This window comes from Chiloscyllium punctatum, chromosome 3 (assembly GCF_047496795.1).
Source record: "Chiloscyllium punctatum isolate Juve2018m chromosome 3, sChiPun1.3, whole genome shotgun sequence".
Lineage (NCBI taxonomy): Eukaryota > Metazoa > Chordata > Chondrichthyes > Orectolobiformes > Hemiscylliidae > Chiloscyllium > Chiloscyllium punctatum.
Window position 1 is genome coordinate 32,787,189 of NC_092741.1, and position 24,947 is coordinate 32,812,135.

At 38.4% G+C, this 24,947-nt stretch overlaps 1 protein-coding gene across 5 annotated transcripts in view; it reads left to right on the forward strand.

Moving 5' to 3' along the window:
• Positions 1–24,947, forward strand: part of babam2 (BRISC and BRCA1 A complex member 2) — a 204,281-nt gene that overhangs the window by 33,749 nt on the left and 145,585 nt on the right. For 4 of the 5 annotated variants that reach the window (XM_072551249.1, XM_072551230.1, XM_072551237.1 and 1 more), the window contains exon 5: positions 19,309–19,503. The exons of the other annotated variant lie outside the window; for it this stretch is intronic. In XM_072551249.1, coding sequence (XP_072407350.1) covers positions 19,309–19,503 — 195 coding nt within the window. The remainder of the gene's footprint in view (positions 1–19,308; positions 19,504–24,947) is intronic. 5 annotated transcript variants of the gene reach the window in all.

The following is a 24,947-nucleotide window of genomic DNA, read 5'->3' on the forward strand; positions in this document are numbered from 1 at the left end:
GTAAAGTCCTGATAGTTAAAAATTCAGTCTTCTAAAATTTCTTCCTTTGTAAACACTTGAAATTCAACCTCTATTACAAACTTGGTAAGAAAGCAGCAGTGTGGGGTATTATGAGCTCAAAGCTAGTTCCACCTGACAGTTGTAGATTCCAGTAGGAAGCAAAGATCTGTAAGAGCTTTACCCCTTAGAGATTTGACTAGAAATCTTAACATATTGGAGCATAGCTTGTGACAAATAATTTTAATCTGAGAACCAATTACATTTTTAAAAGAGCAAAATTGGACCGAAGAGTTCGGCATCCAGGAGAATCTGCACACAACTAATCAATAGATGAAGGTTTGAGCTTAAAATTCCCAAGAGACCATATTCATTGGAATTATTTGTAAGTCTTTGTCAGATTTATTACAGTTAAAATTTTTTTTGTGTAAAGCAGTTCAGGATATGCTGAACTGGATCTAAGGACCGATATAGCTTATGATGAACATGCCCTTGAAGCTGTGCAGTTATGGCACAATGTTCTACATATGTTTCAGCATGCCTATTGCAGGCACTGATTTCTGGTTGTTCTTGGTGGTCACTGTTCTACTATTTTGAGCAGTGTTCCATCTGATTTTCTTAGCGACTGCATCGGTCTCTGAGGCTTTTCTGTGGCAGCGACTGCTTGCAGTCAGCATGCTGAAACTTATGACCATATGTGGAACAACAAGCCACAACTGTGCAGCTTCAAGGGAATGTTGATTGTAAGCATTTATCAGCCGTTTGATCCTATCAAGGACAGGGGAATGGTGGCAGCATACTTCTAACCACACTTGCTACTTTTCCTTCAAAATAAAAGATCCAAAAATTCTTAAACTGTTGTTGACAAAGACAATGCCTGTTTTTAATGCCAAATATTTTGTTTGCTTTTTTTTTTAAAATGGTTTCTTGATTTGAGAGATCACATGCATTTCCTACAATACAACTGAAACCAATATTGCTGCTGTCCTTCATTTTCTGAGCTCTGTTAATTTCTTATTTACAGCAAACACAGTTTACAGTTTTGGTCCCCATATTTATAAGTAATTGCTGGCATTAGAGGATGCCCATGTCCCACAAATGAATTTAAAAGAAAAAGTAGTTCAAAAGAGATTCACTAGGCTGTTTCCTGGGATGAAGAGGTTGACTGACCAAGAAGGACTAAGCAGATTATGCCTTTACTCGTTAGAGTTTGTAGGGGTATTTGTGATCTTTATTGAAACTTGCAAGAATCTGATGGATCTTGAGTGTGTAGATGTTGAAGATGTTTCATGGGGGAGTCTTGAACTTGGAGACATGGTTACAGAATAAGGAGAAATCGATCTGAATCTGAAATGCAGAAGGAATTTCTTCTCAGAGGGTAATGAATCTCGGGAAGCTCATTTTGTGACTGGTTTCTTTTCAGATTTGGAGAAATTTACTTTTTAGTTCACTGTGTATGGAATGAAAAATTGTTACCTATGTTGTGATAATAATATGCTCCAATGAAATTTATTGTATTAGTTCAAATCTAGCCAGTAGCTCATGTTTCTGGACTTTCTGTGAAGCAAGCAGGTCCAATTTTCAAATATTTCATGTGTGGTGAATCATTGCTCATGACAATGACTTTACTCAGCTGACATATTTGAATGGCCAAATAGGGAAGAAGTGACTGTATGAACATAGAACTATTGTTTTGCAAATATCATTCAAAGCTCCAATTCTAAGTAGTATTACTATACCATTGATACAACACAGGCAGGGACAATTATGGTATTTGCAAGGAACTAATGTAAACAATTTTGAACTTTCCAAGAAATGTTATTCTGTTTGGCAAGTTGATATTTAAACTGTGTAGTTTTGCATCATTTAAATTCAACATTGCAAGCAATTTGCAAGATAATTTTATTCCGAGTTGATTATCTAATTTTTGTTTCTCTCCTTTTTATCCTTTTATAGCTTGTGAAGCAATTGAAATAACGTTTTGAGTTCAAAATAGCAATTTCTAAAATAGAAATTTGTCAAGTACAGAAACGTGTTTGTCACAGAAATTCTGTATTGTATTTTTTTTTAAAATGCACAGAGGCGGAAGGAAGATAATTGTGTATAGGGGTCACACTATGCTCAGCATCACCAACCCGCGAAATTATGGCAGTAGTGAGCAATATTAATTGCATATTTTACCTTGTCATACAGATTGCAGTATATTTGTGCCACATATTGCTGAAAAGCCACAACAGTAGTTCAGCAATCTTAGTGATGCATCTTGGACCTCGTGGAAATTGCTGCCTAATAGTGCATATCACATATGCATAAATAAATGCATTTCATCTTTTAATGTTTACCAGTTTATATGTTTTGCCATCAAATAACAAGGCATTAAAATAAGGCATACATGATTTATATCTTTGATGGGAAGTCTTGAAATTTGTGTGCAGTCTCAACATTTTTAATATGGAAATAAAGGACTTTTTTTCTACAAAAATAAAGAAGTTAAAGCAAAACCTTTTTGATCCTGCTCAGCCATTTAGTGAGATTGTGGCTAATCTAGCTCAAAACCATTTTTATTGCACTATCCCTGTATTCTTTAATGTCTTAATATGTAAATTTGTATTAATTTCAGTCTTGGAAGCATTCAAATGCGGTGTTTCCAGGCTTCTGGGGCAGAGAATTCCAAATATCCATCAATTTCTGAGTGAAGGAATTCTTTTTCATCTCAGTACTAAATGGCCAACACCTTATTCTGAGACTCTGTCCCCTGGTTCTAGACCCTCCCAGTCAGGGGAATAAACCTGCCTGTATATATCCTGTGCAATATTTGTATGTTTGAAAGTGATCACCTCTACTGTGATCTCTGAAGAACAAAATCTAGTCTGTTTAATCTTTCCTCTACGGGCAAATCCTGCACCCCAGAAATTAGTTCAGTGTGTTAAGTGCACTCTCCTAGCGTTGAGCAGATCTTTCCTTGAGTAAGGATATCAAAACTCCATGTGCTAGCCCAAAATGAGACTGACTGAGGCTGCACAGAATGCAATAAGACTGTGTTGTTCTTATAGTCAAATCTTCTTGAAGGCCAGCATTCAATTTACCTTTGTAATTGATTTCAGAATTAATGTTCATTGTGTTGTGTTCAAGGCTATGGAAATGCCTTTCAAGTTGAACATTTCCTAGCTCCTCATCATTGATTAAATATTCTGTATTTCTTTTTTCTTCTTCCCAAAGTAAATAACCTCACTTTCCTTCATACTGCATTCCATCTGCCCAATTTGGACCCATTTGCTTTGCCTTTTCATGTTTTGATGCGTCTTTCCACCCACCTCTGAAATCTTACTTCCATCTAGTTTTGTGCCATGTGCAAACAACCTCTTTTTGGGCAATCCCTCAAGATAGAGGCAGATATTCCTTCCCCACCTTTTGTTGTGGGGCCTGAAGTAACTAAATACTCTAATACTTGACTTGCAAATCTTGTCAGAGCTGGACCAGTCATTAAAGGGATAGTCAGTTTTCTACAGGCTCCTTCCTTTTCTATGTTGGGCTAAGAATTTCTTTGAGTTACTGCTGATGTATTGTTCAGTGAGGCTTTGAGGGTGTCTCTGAAGTATTTCCTCTGCCTTCTCCATAACTACTTGCTGTGAGGAAGTTTAGAGTGCAAGTTCATTTGTGCAGTTTTGTCAGTCTGCCTATTACACTGATTAACCGTAACCCAGTGCCTCGATAATGCTCTATTTGGGCCGGAGAGGGGAAACTGATATTGGAGTGTGTGAAATGCTGGTGGATTTGTACAATTTTTGTGGAGACATCACTGGTGATATTTCAGGTGATTGCAGTGCATTGCTCACATCTTCAACGCATACAATAATGCTAGTAACATTGCTGAGTTATACACCATAGCTTGACGCAGGTTTGCAAGCTTGGAAGTTTGTGAATACCTGTGACCCAGGCACTGATCCTTGCAGTAACCCATTGTCACAGCCTGCCAACCTGAAAATGTACCTTATTCTTGGTTTCTATAATCATCATCACAGAATCCCTATAGTGTGAAAACAGGGTATTTGGCCCAACAAGTCCATACCGACCCTCCGAAGAACAACCCACCCAAACTCATTCCCCTACCCTATAGCTGTACATTTGCCCCGATTAATGCTGCTAACTTACACATCCCTGAACACTATGGGCAATTTAGCATTGCCAATTCACCTAACCTGCACATCTTTGGACTGCGAGAAGAAACCGGAATGCCTGGAAGAAACCCACACAGACACTAGGAAATGAGCAAACTCCACTAGACAGTCACCCGAGGCTGTAATCAAACCTGGATCACTGGCATTATGAGGCAGTAGTGCTAACCACTGAGCCATTGTGCTGCCCATTTTGTCCATTATCTGTTCTCAATCATACTGTGATTTAAAAAAATTTGATCATATTATTTCACATGGTTCTAATGTTCTAATGAAAATATGATTTTAGTTTTTAGTTCTGTGAAGATATGACCTGGTTTATTCAAAGGATCAGAAAGTCAATCATTAAGTTCAAAAAAGCATATATGAGATGTCAGCTAAATGACCTTGAGAGAAAATTGTTGGAAGTGTTTGCTGACTTCATTTTTATGACCACTAGAGAGAGAGAAAAAATGGAGCCAGAAGTAAGTTAATGCAAGGAGAAAAGGCTCATAACAGTAGAGTGTTATTAGCGGTCTACAGTTAGAGCTGGAGATAAATTGAGGTGCTTAGATGTGTGGAGGAAGGGATGGCCTAATGGTGTTATCATGAGACTACTTATCCAGAGACCCAGCTAAAGTTGTAGGGACCCGTGTTCAAATCCTACCATGGCAGATGGTGAAATTTGAATTCAATAAGTATCTGGTGTCTAATAATGATCGTGAAACTGGTGTTCATTGTCACAAAAATCCATCTGGTTCACTAATGTCCTTCAGGGAAGGAAAGTGCCATTCTTACCTGGTCGAGCCTACATGTGACTCTGGACCCACAACAGTATGGTTGATTCTTATTTGTTTGCTGGGCAATTAGGGATGAGTAATAAATGCTAGTCTGGCCAGTGACATCCACATCATGTGAATGAATTCAAAAAAGAAATCAGTGAGAATAAAGTAGACTTTGGCAATATCAAAGAAGAAGACATCCTACAAGGCTATTGAAGACATGAGTTTAGGGAACCCATTGTAAGTAATTGAGCTGATTTAGCTTAGCTTGAATGAAAGCAAAACACTGGATGCTGGAAATCTGAGACAAAAACAAACTTCTGGAGAAACTCAGCAGGTCTGTCAGCATCTGTGGATAGAGAACCAGAGTTAATGTATGACTTCTCTTCATTCTATCAAGCCAGTTTGTGCATTGGATCAGACTTTTCCAATGTTGCTGTCAGCTGGGATCTTCATAATGTCAGTATATACCCACTGCAATTTAACGTATTCTAATTTTGTTTACTAATCTTTTTAGTGTGGGACATTATCAAAAGCTTGCTTATCCATTCTGCTAGTTACATCATCTTCTAAAACTTGCAATTAATCTGTTAATCATGAGTTCCCTTTCATAAATCTATATTCACGCTACTCAATCTGAAAGGACTAAGAGCAGCAGATACATGGGAACACCACTACTTGCAAGTTCCTTTCCAAGCCACTCACCATTCCACTAACCTGGAAATATATTGCCATTCCTTCAGTGTCACTGGGTAAAAATCTTGGAATTGCACCAAACGGCATTGTGGGTTTATTTAAAGAACAGCAATTCAAAAAGGCAGCTCCTCCTCATCATCTCAAGGATAATTAGGAATGGGCAATGGACACTGGCCCAGCCAGCGACACTACGGTTCAACAAGTGAATAAAAAGGATCAAATGATATTTATGCTTAGAGGCAGAAGATGTGACTGTGATATTGAATGGAAACTTTGCATCTGCCTTTACTCATAAGGAGATTCCACTTCTCCACAAAGCATGGTAGTATAACCAAAGTTTGGTTAGAGAGACATTGTCAAGATTTCAACTATTTCTACCTCCTGTAACATTGCCCACTTTCACCTCTGGCTCAGCTCATCAGCTGCTGAAATCCTCATTAATTTACCTTTAGTCTCAGCTATCTCATGCATTCCTGACTGGCATCTTGTTTCTTACCCTCTGCAAACTTGAGATTCTTCAGAATTCTGTCCGTATTTTAAATTGCACCAAGTCCCATTGCCCGTTCACACCCATGGTTTGCTGACCTTCATTGGCTCAAAGTTGAGTAACGTTTTGATTTTCATCCTGGTTTCCTGCAAGGCCTTGCCCCTTTTATAAACTCCTCCAGTGTCACAACTTTGGGACATCTGCACTCCTCTGTTTCTGGCTTTGAGTCAATTCTCAATTATACTTTCTCCACTATTAGTGGTTGTACCTTCAGTGCTTGGGCCCTAAGAAATACCCCTCTGTCTCTGTACCTTACTTTCCTCCTTTGTAAGACACTTAAAACCTACCTCTTATCAAGCTTTTGGTCTTTGGACCTCCTGTCTTTTTATGTGTCTCATTTTGATACTTTGCTTTAGAATGCTGCTCTGCATTTCCTTGGGCCATTTTATTCATGTGAAAGTTGCCACCTTGTTAAAACAAAAAGTTATTGAAAACACAACAAAGATGACCAGAATGTCAATTTGATAGATAAAATGGGAAAGAAAGGCACAAGCAGGATTTTAAAATTTTTAGGGTGTTTTCTTTCTTCTGAATAAGTCATTGGTAAAATATCTCTGCATAAGACTAAAATTCAGTAGATTAAGTTTATGAAGACAGGAACACTTTACCAAACAATGTGGGTGGGTGATGCAACATAATTAATTCGCGACACAGCAATAAGGTTTTATATTACCGAGATTAGTCAGCAACCACAGCAGCAATTGTTTCTGTTCCAGTCAACTAAACAATGGAATTCCTTTTTTATAACCTATTGAGTGGTGTTGCATGATGGTGCTTTTATTTGTTTGGATGAAATGATGCTAGACAAGATGCTTATAATTTAGAATGATGTAATCTTCCAGGAATAGCATTGACTGCCTTTCCCTGAAAAGGACAATGTCGTTTTTGTTTCTTTAGATGCCCAGATTAACTGAGTGTAATCGTTGGAGGTTAAAATGTGTGAAGACAGAAATTGGCTATTGCAAGTAGGTTTGAGTGTCACAGTGTGTAGGCAGTAATGTGCTTTTGAAACCATCAAAAGACAATGGATTCATTGCACATTGGCAACAGTTATGTATATATTACGGTAAAACAGTATCCTATGTTTAAAATAAACTAAGAAAAGATCAAAATAACTGAGTGTCCTTGAATAAACTGATTTATTGTGCTTACTTTCTTTTTGAGTGATTTGTCAGTGTTTGCATTGATGCGAATTCAGTACCATTTTGAAACTCTTCAGATACTGAAGCAATTCATGTCCAAATGCAGTGTCCTGGGGGTTACCATTGACCAGAAACTACAATAGATACAAAAGCAGGTCAGAGGCTAGGAATCTTGCAGCAAATAATTGCCCCCCACCCCACTCCCCGGATTCCCAGAGCCTATTTGCAGTCTACAGTCACAGGTCAGTAATGTGATGAAATACTCCCCACCTGCCTCGATGAGTGCAGTTCAAAAAACACTCAAGCTTGATACCACCCAGGACAAGCTATTCATTTGATAGGCACCATGCCTCCAAGTGCTCACCTTTTCCCCGCAACACATAAATCAGTATAAACCATTCAGCTTCACGTGCCCTCTTTCTTGCCCCATCCTTTTCCTCCCTGCTCCATCCATCCCTCTGTACTTGTACTTTCCTTGCAATTGTGAAAATCTGTCCATGTCTAGAGCTTTCAGCATTTCTCAATCCAACAAGGCTCATACCTTTTTTTTGTTTTTCTTACCTTCCTTTTGCTTTATCGTGGTTGTTTTTCCAATCCTCTCTCTTCAATCTCTTTCTCTCTGATTTCCTCTCCTTGTCAATACCTCTCTCACTTTCACCATCACATGGAAAGCAGCACAATTATTATTCCAAGCCTGTTTGACTTGTGTACTGATTTAGAGGTTGACTCTCAGTGCAATATCACATTATATAAATTTCGTGGTGAGTAATTTGCAGAGACAATAGCCATTCCTCAAAAAAATTCAGACTTTTGTACATTTAGCCTAGTTCAATTGAATCCGGAGACGAACAATAGACAATAAAGCTAAAACTGGGTTTGTGTCATCAAATCCACTTTCCTGTTTGTATTGTTGGAACACTTAAAAGTGTGGACTGGTAAAATTAAAAACAGAAATTTTCTGACACCAAATTTTACACATTTTTAGACATTTGACAACTATAACATTTAAACTTCACATTGAGAGATGGGTGTCTTAAAGATCATTGCTTAATCAAGCTAAAGATACCAAACTATAAATAGACTTAAAGCTGGAATTAGAGCACGGATTAGTCATCAGAAATCAACTGTTAACCAACTATCATGAAAATTTGCCTGATTGCACAAATGCGCTCCTGCAATGCCTACATAGCAATATATTCAATTTAACTTGAGAAAGACCAAGAAATTCCAGTGTATGGAAGATTAGTTTCTGTCAATTGCTTAGTTTTTGTCACTATGGCTCTGTTAAATATGGGACGATTTGGCTTTGAAGATTTGACCATTTCGCATTAACAACTGAGAAATGCACCTCTACTGAACAATCGTTATACTCTTATCTTTATGACTTAAAGCCAGTTAACTTTTTATAAAGTGTCACTAGAATAGAAAAGTCCAATTGCACAGAAGATATGGTGTGTATGACCCAGGTAGTTGATATTAGTAGCATTGTTTGATAATACATGTGAATTGCCCTTTGATTAGATTTATGAGATGTTCACTGGAGACAACAGGGCATCAACTTCGCATCTTTTTTTGAAAAATGTCATCTCTGATAGTTCAACACTCCCTCAAGATTATACTAAAGTCCCTACCTGGATTTTAGATATCTATAACTACTAGATTATTCTGAAAAGGGATGACATGAACCCGCAATCTTCTCATGAGAGAAACTTGCTATATTTGGACCAAAGCTGACCATTTAGTACACAGAACTCTTGAAGCCAGAAAACAGGAGACACTTCTGGTCAATTAATATGGCCTGATTTTGAACCAAGTTCCAAGGGTAAAGTGACCAACATGTAAAATGCACTCCCAGTCTGATCCCCTCCCCCCCCCCCCCCCCCCCCCCCCCCCAAAACATTTTTAAATGCCTGTAATGATGTTAACAGATTGTGCTACCTCAGTCAGTTGTGACACACTGGAAAATGAGCTCCAATATTCCTGGAGTCATCATGAAAGAAATACACAAAGTCCCCAAACTACTTTATTTACAGAATCAATTTAAATCACAGGCACGAACCAGTTTTTCGTTACTTAACCAGAAATAACTTACTTTATTACAGGTAACCAATTAAATTAATATACACAAACTAAAACCCTCTAAACCCCTTAAATTCTCCATTACATACACACTGACAAACATAAGCAGGATTTTAAAAAAAAGCACATGGGCAGAGGGAAAGCAGTTCTGTAATCTTTGTTCTCCAGATATGTTAGGTTGGTTCTTGCTGATCCAAATGTTTCTTCTTGACCTTTTATTGGAATGTTTCCACTATTTTACAAAAGGAACAGAATGGCTGTTTCAATTCAGAAAAGTCTCTGACTTTTCCAATTCAAGGTCACAACTTGCACCATCTGAAGGAATGATAAGCTTGTTTGCTTCTGGTTTAAAGTAGTTTACTGTAGAGAACTAAGAGTGAGTTTTTTCTTGTCTAACTTGTCAATGTCTTGCTCACAGCCCAAACTGTTCAGTGAACGATTTTGTTGTTGATGGCCTGATAAACCTCATGGTTATTTTTGAAGAGACAGCTAAGGTAGTAGACGGGAATATGTATGGATCCTATTTATAGGATATGGACTGAAATGGCAGATGGAGCTTAATTCAGATAAATGCGAGGTGCTGCATTTTGGGAAAGCAAATCTCAGCAGGACTTATACACTTAATGGTAAGGTCCTAGGGAGTGTTGCTGAACAAAGAGACCTTGGAATGCAGGTTCATAGCTCCTTGAAAGTGGAGTTGCTGGTAGATAGGATAGTGAAGAAGACTTTTGGTACAGGGGTTGGGAGGTCATGTTGCAGCTGTACAGGACATTGGTTAGGCCACTGTTGGAATATTGCTTGCAATTCTGGTCTTCTTTCTATCGGAAAGATGTTGTGAAACTTGAAAGGGTTCAGAAAAGATTTACAAGGATGTTGCCAGGGTTTGCGGATCTGAGCTACAGGGAGAGGCTGAACAGGCTGGGGCTGTTTTCCCTGGAGAGTTGGAGGCTGAGGGGTAACCTTATAGAGGTTTACAAAATTGAGGGACATGGACAGGGTAAATAGACAAAGTCTTTTCCCTGGGGTTGGGGAGTCCAGAACTAGAGGGCATAGGTTTAGGGTGAGAGGGGAAAGGTATAAAAGAGACCCAAGGGCAACTTTTTCATGCAGAGGGTGGTACGTGCATGGAATGAGCTGCCAGAGGAAGTAGTGGAGGCTGGTACAATTGCAACATTTAAGAGGCATTTGGATGTGTATATAATTAGGAAGGGTTTGGAGGGATATGGGCCGGGTGCTGGCAGGTGGGACTAGATTGGGTTGGGATATCTGGTCAGCATGGACAGGTTGGACCAAAGGGTCAGTTTCCGTGCTGTACATCGCTATGACTTCCTAAAGGCATTTTATAAAGTCCCACATAAGATACTGTTAACAAAGGTAGAAACGCAAGGAATTGACAGCAAGTTACTGACATGGGTAGGAAAATGGTAGAATGGCAGATGACAAAAAGTAGAGATAATGTGTAGAGTTGGTGACCAGTGGTGTCCAAAAGGATCTGTGTTAGGGTGTCAGTTATTCATTATTTATTAACTACTTAGATAATGCATGGAATGTCATTTATCCAAATTTACTGATGACATAGTTAGGCTGCATTTCGGACAGTGTAGGTGTCAGCATAAAATTACAAAGGCATATTGATACACAAGGTGAAAGGGCAAAACTGTGGCAGGTGGATTTCAATGTAAGAAATCATAAGGTTATTCATTTTGGGCTGAAAAACCATAGATCAGGGTACTTTTCAAATGGCATGAAGCTAAATATAGTGGATGTTCAAAGTGACTTGGGGATTCAGGTGCACAGATTTTTAAATTGCCACCAGCTGGTGCAGAACATTATGAAGGCGACTTATGGAATGCTAGCCTATATATCTAGAGGACTGAAAAATAAGGATGCCGAAGTTAAGCTGTAGCTACACCTACTTGGAATACTGTGAGCAAACCTGGGCACACCACCTTAGGAAGGTTATATTTGCCTTTTGAGGGAGTACAACATAGGTTTACAAGAATGATACCTAGACTGCAGAAGTTAAGTTATGAGGAGAGATTATACAAATTAGCCCTGTTTTCTCTAGAATTTAGAAGGCTAAGGGGTGAACTGACCAAAGTCTTCAAGAGTACGCTTGCCTTTATTGGTTAGTTGGGAGTCTTGGAGTTGGGAGGTCATATTGCAGCTGTACAGGACATTTGTTAGGTTACGTTTGCAATACTGTGTTCAGTTCTGGTCTCTCTGCTATAGGAAAGATGTTGTGAAATTTGAAAGGGTGCAGAAACTATTTGCAAGCATTTTGCCAGGGTTGGAGGGTTTGAGCTCTGGGAAGAGGCTGAATAGTCAGGGGCTATTTTCCCTGGAGCATTAGAGGCTGAGGGGTGACCTTATAGAGGTTTATAAAATCATGAGGGCATGATAGGGTGAATTGCCAAAGCCTTTTCCTGTATAGGGGAGTCCAAAATTAGAAGGCATAGATTTAAAATGAGAGGGACGTAAGGCACAGCTTTTCCAAGCAGAGGATCATACATGTATGAAATGAGCTGCCTGAGTCGATAATAGAAGCTGGTGGAAAAACAACATTTAAAAAGTGTTTGGATAGGTGTATGAATAGGAAGCGTTTAGAGGGATGTGGGCTAAATGATGGCATATGGGACTACGTTAATTTAGGATATCTGGCTGGCATGGATGAGTTAGAAACGAAGGCTCTGTTTCCATGCTGTACATTACTATGCCAATATTAAAAGGAAAAAGCAGAGGAGATAATAATAAATATTTCCACTGTTGGCAATCCAAGAGCTAGGAGGCATAGTCTGAGAATTTGGGCTCGATCATTCAGGAGAGATGTTAGAAAGCACTTTTACACACAAAGGGTCGAACAGGTTTGGAACACTCATCCATTAACAGCAGTTGATGCTGGATCAGTTGTTAACTTAAAATTTGGGATAGATAAACTTTTGTTGAGCAAAGGTATTAAGATGTTTAGGCCAAAACCAGTTAGGAGTTAGGTCACAGATCATCCATGATCTCATTGAATGCTGGACTAGACTCTAGGGCTGAATGGCCTACTCCTGTATCTTTGTTTCAGAGGACCTTTGTCTTTGGTAATTGGTCCCAGTTCATAAACCTGCAGTTTATGCAGTTACCACGTAAATTCCTGGGTTTAACAGTTCTCTCTCATTTCAGTTTATTGTTTCAAAAAGCAAAGCACCCAAAAATGTGATCTTTACACTGGCATTTTTATATCATTTTCTTCTTGGCACGTAAAGATGCATTCTGAGATTAGAGCTCATCCAGGGTAAAATGTTTTGAAAATATTCTTTCTTTTATCCCAAAAACTATACACACCAAAGAGTTATTGCCTGTTTCAGAAAGTTTCAATGCACTCTGTTTTTAGAAAGTTCTTGGTCTCTGACTGTTTTCCTAACCGTAGCAAAGATCAGCCAAGCTTAATTGTGATGGGACAATGGGAGGAGCGATGTTGAATGAAAATGAGTGGTCATCTGCACAAAGCAGAAAATCCACAATGAAAGTTAAAGCTGGTGCAATGACTGTTTAATTAAATAAGGTTGATGGATAAACAGTTGGTGGAGTTAGTGATCAAATCATCTTAATCCAAAACTATGATCTACAAATAAAGATCATGAGCTAAGGGCTCAGTGATGAGGCATATCAATTTAAAAGTTTCAGCCAGGATCAAAGAGTCCCAAATTGACTCACCATTCACAACATTTGTAAGTTGTCTCATGCAATTAATACAATTGAAGAATCACTAAACAATAATCTTTAAATTCTGGAACTTTTGGTAAATGAACTCTCTAAGAAATCTATTTCAGTAATTTTTATGTTGAATAAAAGACCTAGAAAATACCAGGAGAAGGAAATTGGATAATACTTGACAAGGAAAATATTGTGATAGGTAAAGAAAATAACTGAATTGCGATTTCAGTGAGCCAACAAGTACAATGGGTTAAGGTCCAATGCTGCATAATTGTGATTTTCAACTTAAATCAGTTCTGTCCTGTACTACACTACGAAACAAATGATTCAATCCTTTTGGAGAAGTTTCTCCCTCCCTTGAAATGCGTAAGTCCTCTTGCATTGCACACATTACATTATTGATTGGCTGCTTTACTTGGTGTAGTGACTAATTGTGAACCACAATCCATGATGTTCCATGTAGCAATTTATCATTTTGAAGTAGCACATTTACAATCTCCACTATCACTCATTATTAAACATTCACGTCACTAGCTTTTTAAAATCAATCTTACAGTGTTTATCATATAAGCGATACCTATATGTAAGTTATTCTGTATGACTAACCTCTTCTAACTTAACCACACCAGTTGAAGTGTGTCTGTTTACTCACTGGAAAACCACATTCCTAGTAGTTTCAGTTTCAATAGAACTGATAGTAACTAATTACTAATCACTGAACAGCACAGTGGTGAAATCATCCTTCAATTTTGCTCTTATTTTCTACTTATAACATTTCTCTTTTGAACAGGAAATAGTCGACATGAAATTTTCTTTAACCATCCTCCTGTCTCCCAGCACCTCCATCACTTCCATCACCAAATAAATATCTAATGTTGTGCTATACATGTCATGTATGTGCTTGAAAAGTGCACTGTTGTTTATAGATTGTACAAAATACCATGTAGTGGTCTGGATCCATAGACAGCAATTTTCGAATCGAACTAGATATTGCATACTAAAATTTGTTACTGTTTGGAAGTGTTTTTGTCATAGAACATATTGAGATTAAGGTCCAGGAGGATTACAGTAAGATTTATGAAAACCTGAGACTGGAATGTTTGACCCACTGTTTCATTATCTGACCTAAATTTGCATCCCAAGAATCAGAATGTTCAAATTCTTTTAAGAGTGTATCTCTGAATACATTTTTTTAAAGTGTAAAAATAGCTTGTGAAATAGAAGATTGATACTAATGTTTAGAAGGGTCACAGGACTCTGAATGATCACTCTTCACTGATGCTGCTATACATGAGTTTTTCTAGAAATTTGTTTTTGTTTGTCTCAGGCCAAATTTGAATCATTTATTCTGTGATTTGAGACAGGAGGATGTGACTGCAAGTGAGGCAGGTATAGGGACTCTGGGTAGGATTCAAGAAGCCTTGACCTCTACAATTGTCCAATAGCTACAAAGTTTTTGTAAGCTGTGTGGACAAGAGTGAGAACTGCAGGGAGGCTGAATGAACAACCAAAGCACCTTGCTACGCGAGCATCAAGTGGGGGAGATAGGAGAATAAGAATGTTGTTGTGCAAGCGGACAGTATAGTAGAATAGATACTGTTCTTGCTAAAGTCAAAGTAGGACATTAAGAGCTTCTTTACATATTTTAAAAGGAGGAGAGAGTGCGAAGTGAACATAGACCCCTTAGAAAATGAGGTTGTGAAAATAATAATGGGAGATCAAGAAATGGCAGAAGAGTTGAATAAATATTTTGTATCAATCTTCATGGTAGAAAAGACTATCTTTCAAAAAAGAGAGAAAAATGTGGAGCAGAAATAAATGCATTAACTTTTACTAGAGAAGACGTACCACAGAAATTAATGGGGGCTAAAGGCCAATATATCACTTGGCTCTTGTGGAATGTGTCCTGGGATATTAAAGAAAGTAATTATACCAATAGGAGATGCACTGGTAGGAATTTTCCAAAATCCTTAGATTCTGGAAAAGTCCCAGAGAATCTGAAAACTACTTGTAACACACACATTGGAAAAGAAAGAGGACAGAAACAGGTAACTACAAGCTACAAAAAAAATCCTTGAGGAATTCAGCAGGTCTGGTAGCATCTTCAGAGAGCAAAACAGGTAACAATTAGAGTCCAGCGGCCCTTTGTCAAACCCTTGTTTGATTTCCAGCATCTGTAGTTTTTTTTTAACTACACGTCAGTAGGCTGAATGTATGTCATTGGGAAAATGTTCAAATCTATTACAAGAAATGTAATCGGGGAGCATTTAGAAATAGATGATATAACCAGTTCGAGTCAGCATGTTTTCATGAAGGGGAAATCATACTTAACAAATTTACTAGAAAGTTTTGAGAAGGTAATAAGCAGGATAGATAAAGGGGAGTCAGTAAATGTAATGCATTAGGATTTCCAGAGGGCATTCAATAATGTACTGCATTCAAGGCTATTTAATAAGATAAGAGCGCATAATATATTAGCATAACTAAAGGATTGGCGAGCTAGCAGATGATACTGTGTTGGATTGAAGGGGGTAGTTTCAGATTGATAACCTCGGGATCAGTATTGTAGCCACAATTATTTCCAATCTGTACACATTAGTTGAGAAAAAGTCACATCTCATTTGTGGATGACGAAATAAATGTTGAGAAGGCAAGGGTAAGGATGGCCTGAAGAGTCTGCAAAGGGCTACATGAGTGGGAAATAATTTGGCAGGTGGAATATATTGTGGGAAGCTGCGGGAAGTTATGCAATTTGGCAGGAAGAATACAGAAGCTAAACATTATTCAAATGGAGATAGATTGCAGAGAGCTGTAGCACAGAGGGATTTGGGGATCATCATGCACAAATCACAAAAATCAAGTATAACAAGGGGCCGCTTACGATACTAGATAAAAGAGCTGAACCAGCCGTTCAGTCTCCTGAATGTTTGCTTAGTGAAAATCAAGGGGAGCATTTGCATAGGGTACACTAGACAGGGAAGATTCATTTAAAAAGACAAAAAAGTGGGCGGCACGGTGGCATAGTGGTTAGCACTGCTGCCTCACAGCGCCAGAGACCTGGGTTCAATTCCCACCTCAGGCGACTGACTGTGTGGAGTTTGCACATTCTCCCCGTGTCTGCGTGGGTTTCCTCCCACAGTCCAAAAATGTGCAGGTCAGGTGAATTGGCCATGCTAAATTGCCCATAGTGTTAGGTAAGGGGTAAATGTAGGGGTATGGGTGGGTTGCGCTTCGGCGGGTCGGTGTGGACTTGTTGGGCCGAAGGGCCTGTTTCCACACTGTAAGTAATCTAATCTAATCTAAAAGTTCAGCAGGAAATGAAGAAAGTACATGAAATATTGGCCTTTATTTCACAGATGTTTTAAAAGAACATTGTCACAGTTTTTTCCTCACAGATGATATGGAAAGCATAAGTCTAAATTTATGGATGAAGCTTGTTTTCTTTTCAAAAATTGATTGGGTTAGATTTTATATCACTGCCATTTCACAACCAAAGGTATCAATCTTTAATGGCTGGTATTTGTAAATCAGTACAGTTAAGATATGGAGAGAGAGACAGCCAAACCAAGGCAAATTTCTACTTCTATATTTGCAGCACAGTAAAAGCCTTCAAAGACTCTCAAAATTATTTCAATGTTTCCATATCAGACTTTTTGAATAACTAATTCCAAACACTACTTCGTAACTTAAATAAAAGACTTAGCAATTTATTAACAATATAGTAACTTTAGCAGATTAAAATTAAACAACAAAGTAATTAGTTAAGGTCTATGCTTTAAATCTAAATCTTTGTTTTCAGCCTCATTCACATAATAAACACCAGACAGAAAAACAGTTGTGGGATGAGAAAAAGAAAATAACAAAACTGGCTGGCTTACTTAATTGGTTTTGAAGATGAGGGTTGTTCCACAGGCAAAGTTGACGGTTTCTTGATTGTTTTTAAGATGTCAATCAGGGTCACCTTCACAATTTACTCGAATAAAGGCAGTATTACTTGTAACTTAGCTCTTAAAGTTTTGGAGAATAGAAAACTGCTTGTTGGAAGTTAGGCTGGGAGCTGTCAAATCTTCATGCTCATCAACAGAAAACTCAGTCCAAAACTCGGTTCAGCTCTGACCACTCCCTGACTGACTAACTATCTCCTCCAGGAGGTCCTAGTTTCCATTCAACATCTGCTTGATCATAAGGTCTTTTCTGGAACCAATTCCCAGGTTGTGACCTCATTAATAGCCAACTTCTGCTACCTATTGAAACGTAATGCTCTTCCCTGGTGACAAATCATCTAAAAGAACCTGTTGGTCTGGGATCAAACTGCAATTAACTTTCAGGTCTGATCTTTATGAATAAACAAAAGCTTGTTTGGTCTGATTCTCTTTTAACACAAGCTGTTCCCTATGGCCCAAAGGTCACAGCTCACAGTTTCTAGTTCAAAACCAGAATTGTTCAGAAAATAAAATAAAAATAATGAACAATCAGTGAAGGCTCACACAATAGTTATTTCTGCTAAAGTGCAACTATGACAGGTATTTCATCACTACACTTCTTCAGATTTTATTTGAATGGAGTTATGTCCAGTCTTCAGAAATAGTACGCCATATTGCTTTGAGGGAAACCTGGACTTTGGGTGGCTAATTGCTTGGAAGCTTACTGGGCACTTAGAGTTTGTCAGCTTCTGTTAAGGTAAAAACAGAAATATTTCTGTATCAGCTGGTGCTGATTTATGAATGGAATTGAAATATTGTGTATTTTTACATCCGTTTTATTGCAATCAAAATCATTACAGGATTTTGCATAGGTAGTTCAATGTAGGCTGTACCAAGGTATTTATAAGTTAATCATTTAATCAGGCCAGACCTATGTAAATACATCTTGAAATAATATGATGATGCTAATCTTAAAAATAATTTTGCATATCATCCATATGACTAATTGCTAATGCTGAAAGTACAGTAATGCATTTCAGTGAATTTCTTCTGAACAAGCACTGAATAGTAGGGGTAAAATCATACCAATTGAAATGTGATGAAATTTGCCTAAATTTCTGCATGTCCAAATAATTGCTCAAATGATTTATGAAAATGCCTGTCTGTGAAGGATTTGAATGACAAAAACTATCACTGTTCGTAAATTCTTAACAAAAACTTTCTGCAAACTTATCTTGCTTTTAAAAATATTGCCCACCTCATGATCTGCACATTCTAATTGATTATTCAAGTTTCAGGTTCCAAAACATCATCATAATGAATTTGATTTTTCCTTTTCAAATACATTGCAAGGCTGTGGAAGAATGAAGCTAATTGAATATCTCTTTGTGATGGCCTCTGATTAGAGCTTAAAGGTTCAGTGTACAGAGTTTAAGGTGACATTTTTTTCTAGTCAGAGTTTTATTCAAGCTCACCTATCACAAAACTCAAACTCATTGATTACTTGTTCTTTTTTTTTGGTAAAACAACCTGTTCGGTCAGGGACTTGAACCCAATCTTGCTGGCTCACTGCTACTGCCACAAGACCCTCTTGGTTTCCGTATAAATATTTTTAATCAAACCTGATCCAATATGTTTCAATACATGGTGGGGCAGGTGAGATTTTAACACTGACCTTCTGGCCCAGAGAGAGGGACACTACCACTGTGCCACCAGAACATTTAAGGATTAAGCACTTGTTCCCAGTAAAAATTAAATTCTTGCACAATTATCACATAAATAGGTAATCACCACTTATTACCTAGTTTCATTTGACATCCCTGCCCAACAGACTGTACAACTGATAGTAGCTCTTTTCTGTGTTATGAGATTCTGTATAGTTTTCCACAATCGAATTATGCAGCCAGCTGCAGATATAGAGTTCTCCTAAGAATAAACTAGTCTTTTAGGGACATGCCAGTCAAATGTTGGGTGTGTAAACATGCTGCCAGAGTGAGATGACTTCGCCTGTACAATTGTACCACAGTTTCTATATTGCACAGTAGAATTTAGTAGCCCTCCAGAACTCTGGCATCAAATACAGATGTGGAAATGGGGTAGAGCATTTCATCTTCATGCCAGCAACAAAAATGTTTAGTAAAGTAAAAGCACCTGTGAATGGAAACGCATGGTGTGGTCTTAATCCAATACAAGTGTTTGAAATGAATTTGTGTTGAGGTTTACAGAGAGTTCCAAAACATTAATCCAAATGTTTTTTTCTGTCTCTGTTTTTGCCACAATGTGCAGCATCTGAATGACTGGAACTCCCAGAATCCAGACTGTCTTCTGCTTGTAATTAAGGAACTGGTGCAACAGTACCACAAATACCAGTGTGATCGACTCCATGAGAGCTCACGTCTTATGTTTGAATATACAGCACTGCAGGAGGGGCCTGAATTTGGAGACAACATGGAAATCTATGCAGGAAGAAAGAATAACTGGGTAAATTTGTTGTTTAATAGGCATTAAAAAGGAAATAACTTTGTTTCCAATAGTACCAACAGTAATTGGAGGACCACAGTATCATTTCTTTAACACTGTTTAGGTCTATGTCTTGTCCATCTCAAAATTCTGTTTTGTTTTGAAGTTACTTTTTTTAATGTAAAAGTATTACTTTATTTTATTCATTCATGGCATGTATTCATTACTGGCAAGGCCAGTATTTATTGACCATCCCTTATTGTCTGGAGGTCAGTTAAGAATCAATTACATTGCTTTGGGTCTGGAGTCATGAGCAGGCCAGACCTTGAGGATAGCAGATTTTCTTCCTAAAGGACATTAGAACAGAATAGATTTTTACCACAATCAACAGCGATTACATGATTGCCATTAGGCAAAGTTTTGCTGACAGATATTATGTTAAACTCAAATGTCACGATCTGCTATGGAGGGATTCAACCCACATCCTAAAACATTAATGTGGGGCTTTGAATTACTATCCCAGTGACAGTACCACTAGGCTGATGCCTCCCATATTTCGCCAGTATTTAATAGTGAAGGGTGTTTTGCTACTGACTTAGGAGAATGTTTAATATTACATATATCAACCTCGTCATAACAAAAAGACTAGAAAGAAATCCTCACACCAAAGTATTGTTGTTATTATTATTTATAGTATTTGTCATATTTGAAATTGACAAACATATTAAAGCCATTTATAATTTGAAATATGTTTGATAAAGTATATCTGATAATGTCAAAGATACAATGATTTTTGCTCAGCCTCCTGTGGTACTTTGATACCAAATACAGCATCAATATCAGGTGTAAATATTTTTGGCAAAACTGAAATTGCTGGACAATTATTTGATTCTTTTTCTGATTGTTTCAGATTTCCAGCATTTGCAGATCTTTGTTTTATTTGGTAAATATTTTTAGAGTATGTATCTTGTTAGGGAAGCACAATCTGCTATTTGACATCATTCAGTGATACAATTGATGACAGTATTTCAGAATGGCAGAGAGATCGGTATTTGGAAGTGTGAAAAAGATAGCTTGCACTTAATTACATGTAGGAAGTGAACTGTTATGCAGTGGTCATTTGGGTAGGGAAAAATTAACTGGACTGCTTTTTCCAGAATGGCAAGTATCTTTGGGAGCATTGTTACTTCTACAGCCATCCAGGCAAGTAGAGTGTAGTTTATGGACCAAATCAATCCTCCTCAAAATATATCAAGAAGGTAGTCTTGACGCTAACTACTTCTTACTTTTAAAGGCAAGTGGCAGGTGTTGCATTCCAGCTGCAATTCAATTGGTCAAATTCCCAGTCTTGAAGCAAAATGCACTTCATTCTTCCCCTGCAGTTAAAATACAACAAAAGGAACAAGAAATTGGGATAACAACTCTATTGGAAAACTAAACAGCAACTGTTCCAATGTGGTAACATCCCATAAACAGACCCTTGGCAAAGGCAAATTTGGTAAAATAGACTGTCTTACATGCAATTCTCCATTCCAGGAAAAGCATCAAGAGAAAACTGACTGTGTGTGTGTGTGTGTGTAGAGTATCGACACACCAGCAACTGCTAATGAAAAACCAAAGCTAAATATGGGAGCTTGACCCCACTGACGCAGGCAGTGTTCCGACTTTAAAAAAAAGAGAACTCAAGGTGTTTACCTTATTGGGTTAAAATAGCTTGATACCTGTCTTAAAACCACTCTTCAGAAAAAAAATAATACATCTCTTAAGGCAATAGTATTGTCACATTAGTATCTTCCACTCCCAACCTGCGCTTCACACTTCAGTGCGTTTAGAAAAGCTTTGGCTGTTCGGATAAAGGCAAAATACTGCAAATGCTGGAAAACTGAGACAAACCGAAAGAATGTAGAGAAACTTAACAGGTCTGGCAGCATCTGTGGAGAGAGAAACCAATACAGTTTTGAATCTGATATGACTGTTTTTCAGATCTGAAACCAGCACACACAATGTGGGAGAAACTAAGCAAGCAAAACTTTGCTTAGTTCTGAAAAAGAGTCATACCGGACTCAAAACGTTAATTCTCTTCACAGATGTTGAGTATCAGAAGTTGAGCAATTCACTGGGTGGGTTGGAAGTGAGTTTAGAATACTGGGAATGCCAGAAATGGAGGTGGAAATGATGGGCAGGGCAGTACAGAAAATTTAGATATGAAAAGTTCTTTGACTTCCCAGCTTTGGTATCTGCAGTTGTATAGATTTAGATTATTTGATTAGGAAGAATGACAACTCGAGAAACACTAACTGCATAGACATATATTACAGAAATGTATGTTCTATAACTTTTTCCCCTTCCTCATGCCTTGAGGCAAACAATGTACATGCTTCTGACTATTTTTATATCTATTCCTGGAACTGGCCACTAGCCTGCTGTCAGTAGCCGCAGCTTAAGGGACACTATGTCACATAAAGCATAGCTGATTGTGAAATTCTCCTGCTCTAATTACCTGCCATAGGCTTGTTAGAAGGATTTCTAGTTTGATAGTTAACTTGTTTGGTCACCTTATGAATGCAACTTCCATGGTCATACAGTCCTGAAATAAGATGTAAACTTTTGAGCTTCTGTCACAAGAGCTTCCATCAATGTTGGTGTTTGTGCTCCACTCCAGCCCTTTCCCATCTTTTCTCCTCTCAATCTGCCATCATAACTGTCTAAGCCCTTAGCCCTCATTATTATTCACTTAAATGTATCTATAATAGTCAATCAAATCATTTCCTGTGCGAGAGACTTCCACATTCTTACTATTTTTTGGTAAAGAAGTTTCTTCTAATTTCTTATTAAATTTCTTGATGACTGTTCTACATTAATATCCTCTAGATTTTATCTTTTGCATAAGAGGAAACTTTCTGTGTCCACTCCAACAAGCCTTTTCATAATTTTAAAAAGCTTTGTTAGGTCATCTGTCAGCAGTTTTCTGCAAGAGAAAGAGTCCCAGCTTCTTGACCCTTTCTTAATAAACATCTATCTCCATGCATTTCTGTTATTATCTTTGTAGATTTTCTCTACAAGCTCTATATTATTTGTAAAATATGGTGATAAGGCAGACAAGGTCATGTAGTTGCAGCAGGCATTCTTTGCCTCCTCACTTTGATACTGCAGTGGGATACCATCTGCTGCCTTGGTTTTCTTAAGCTGGTAGACAGCCTTCTCTACTTCATGCAGGCCTGGGGTGTTCCTGAGCTGGCAGCATGTGGCATGCTGTGAGATTCAGTCAAGGAGGCTCAGATTGACAGCAGAGTCCTGATTGAGGAGGTTTCAGATCTGCTACTCCAGCGTTGTTTAATGTGCTGCTTTGTCCTTGGTAAGAGTCACTCTATTCTTGGCCAGCAGTGGGTTGGGGCCTAGGGTGTTTGGGCTGTCAGAAATCTTAACAGTTTAGAAGAAATCCTGCACATTATGGTTGTTAGCCATTCGTTGGACCTCCAGTGCTTTCTCTGTTCACCATCTATTCTGTGTGTCTACGGTTCATTGCTGGACCTCTGCCTTCAATTGCCCGTACGTTGTCTTTATCTCTCCTGATTGTGGTAGCTATTTTGCTGTCAGAAATGCCGACCTTTATCAGTTTTTGGCTCCCCTGATCATTCTCATCAAAAGAGTCTTGGTTGTTTCCTGGTTAAGTGACCAACCAAGCTTTTGCAGACATTGACGGAATATCTCCGCATCCAGTGAGCTATTGCAGCCTTCAGTCACCTAAGGAAAAGGATTTTCAAGGGCCACAACATCAGAACCAACACCAAGATCATGGTTTACAGAGGTTTGCTGGTTCCCACCTTTCTATGTGGGTCTGAGACATGGACTGTCTGCAGCAATGCTGCCTATGTAAGATCCTGGGAATCACAGGGAAGACGCACCAACACCATCGTCCTTGAATAGGCCAACATCCCCAGCATTGAGGTACTGACCATCCGTGACTAGCTATAATGGGCTGGGCACACTGTCTGCATGACCAACACGAGACTCCCCAAGCAGGCACTCTACTCCCAGCTCCAAATGGCAGGCGAGCCCCAGGTGCACAGATGAAATGTTTCAGTGGTACCTTCAAGGCCTCGCTGGTGAAGTGCGGCATTCCAATCGACGCCTGAGAATCACTGGCCCAAGACCATCCAAAGTGGAGGAGGAGCATCCAGGAAGACATCGAGCATCTTGAGAATTGCCATTGGGAGAAAGCAGAAGCCAGGTGGTAACAGTGAAAGGAGTGCGCTACCACACCAATGCCCTACCCACCCCTTCCTACAATTACCTTCTGCCCCAAGTGTGGCAGAGTCTGCAGAAGCTGCAGCCACATACGGACTCACTCAGAGTGCAAGAGAATCACCCTTGTCTGCGAAGGACCACCGGTGATGATAATGAAAATAAGGTGACCAGAATTGCAGACAGTGTTTCAAGTGTGGCTTAATAAAGGTTTGATACAGCTCTTAAAAGTGGCTGTGGCTATGTGACAAGTAAGGTGTGACAAATCCAACATTGAAGTCTCATCACAGTGCCATCTACAGGAGTTCCACACACTGAAAGCATGTGGAGTGTCGAAGGTTTGCCTCAAAGGCAAAATTGATGCATTATGGTTAATCCAGTTGGTTGCTAATGTCACTAGGCTTTTTTTAAAGATTACTTCACTTCAGTTTTTATGTCATTTAGCTCATTGGGATCTTTTAGAAAAGCAATTTCTTTTGAATGTGCTCGCTCTGTTTCTAATGAAAATAGTAAACAGCTTGGTCATTTTTCTTGCTTACGAGGGAAAGTATAAAAGCTGTTTAGCTTCCATACATTTCCTCTGTAATCTTCAGTCATTTTTTAAGGCCAACACATGATGAGAGGAAAGCAACAACTTTGTTATTCTGTACTTAATGATGTTAGATAAGCTGACAGTCAGTTGCTGCAAAGGGAATATATTACATTATCAGAAATATTGTCCTTCATATTGCTTGCTAAATCATGTCCCATCTACCTTTTTCTCATGGTTTAAGTAGACATTCACCATTCCTCGATTTGAGGAAGAAATAAGAATTGTTGTGGTGCACTAACACTAATTTTCCAGCCTCAATCTTAATGTTGCTTGTTTAGCTTTACAATTGTAGGGTATATTTTGCCGCACAACTGTCACTGAATTAATTTTGTGTGAAGAGTTTTGAGATATTTCTGAGACATGTGACAGGAAATACATGAATTTCATGTGCTGTATTAGAGAAGTTTTGATGAAGACTGTTTAGATTTGGAGTCTTGGAAAAGTTTTTTTTTAAATTCAGAACTAAATAGCATGTCATTTCCTTCTGTTCAGATTCTTGGCAAATGCCAAATGACTTTCTTTGTTGAGTTGCCAACAATCTTTAATGCTCTTTGAAAATTATAGAACATGTTTCTGGTCATAAATGTTTCAATTTGCCTGTAATTTTTCCAAAACTTTGGTATGTACT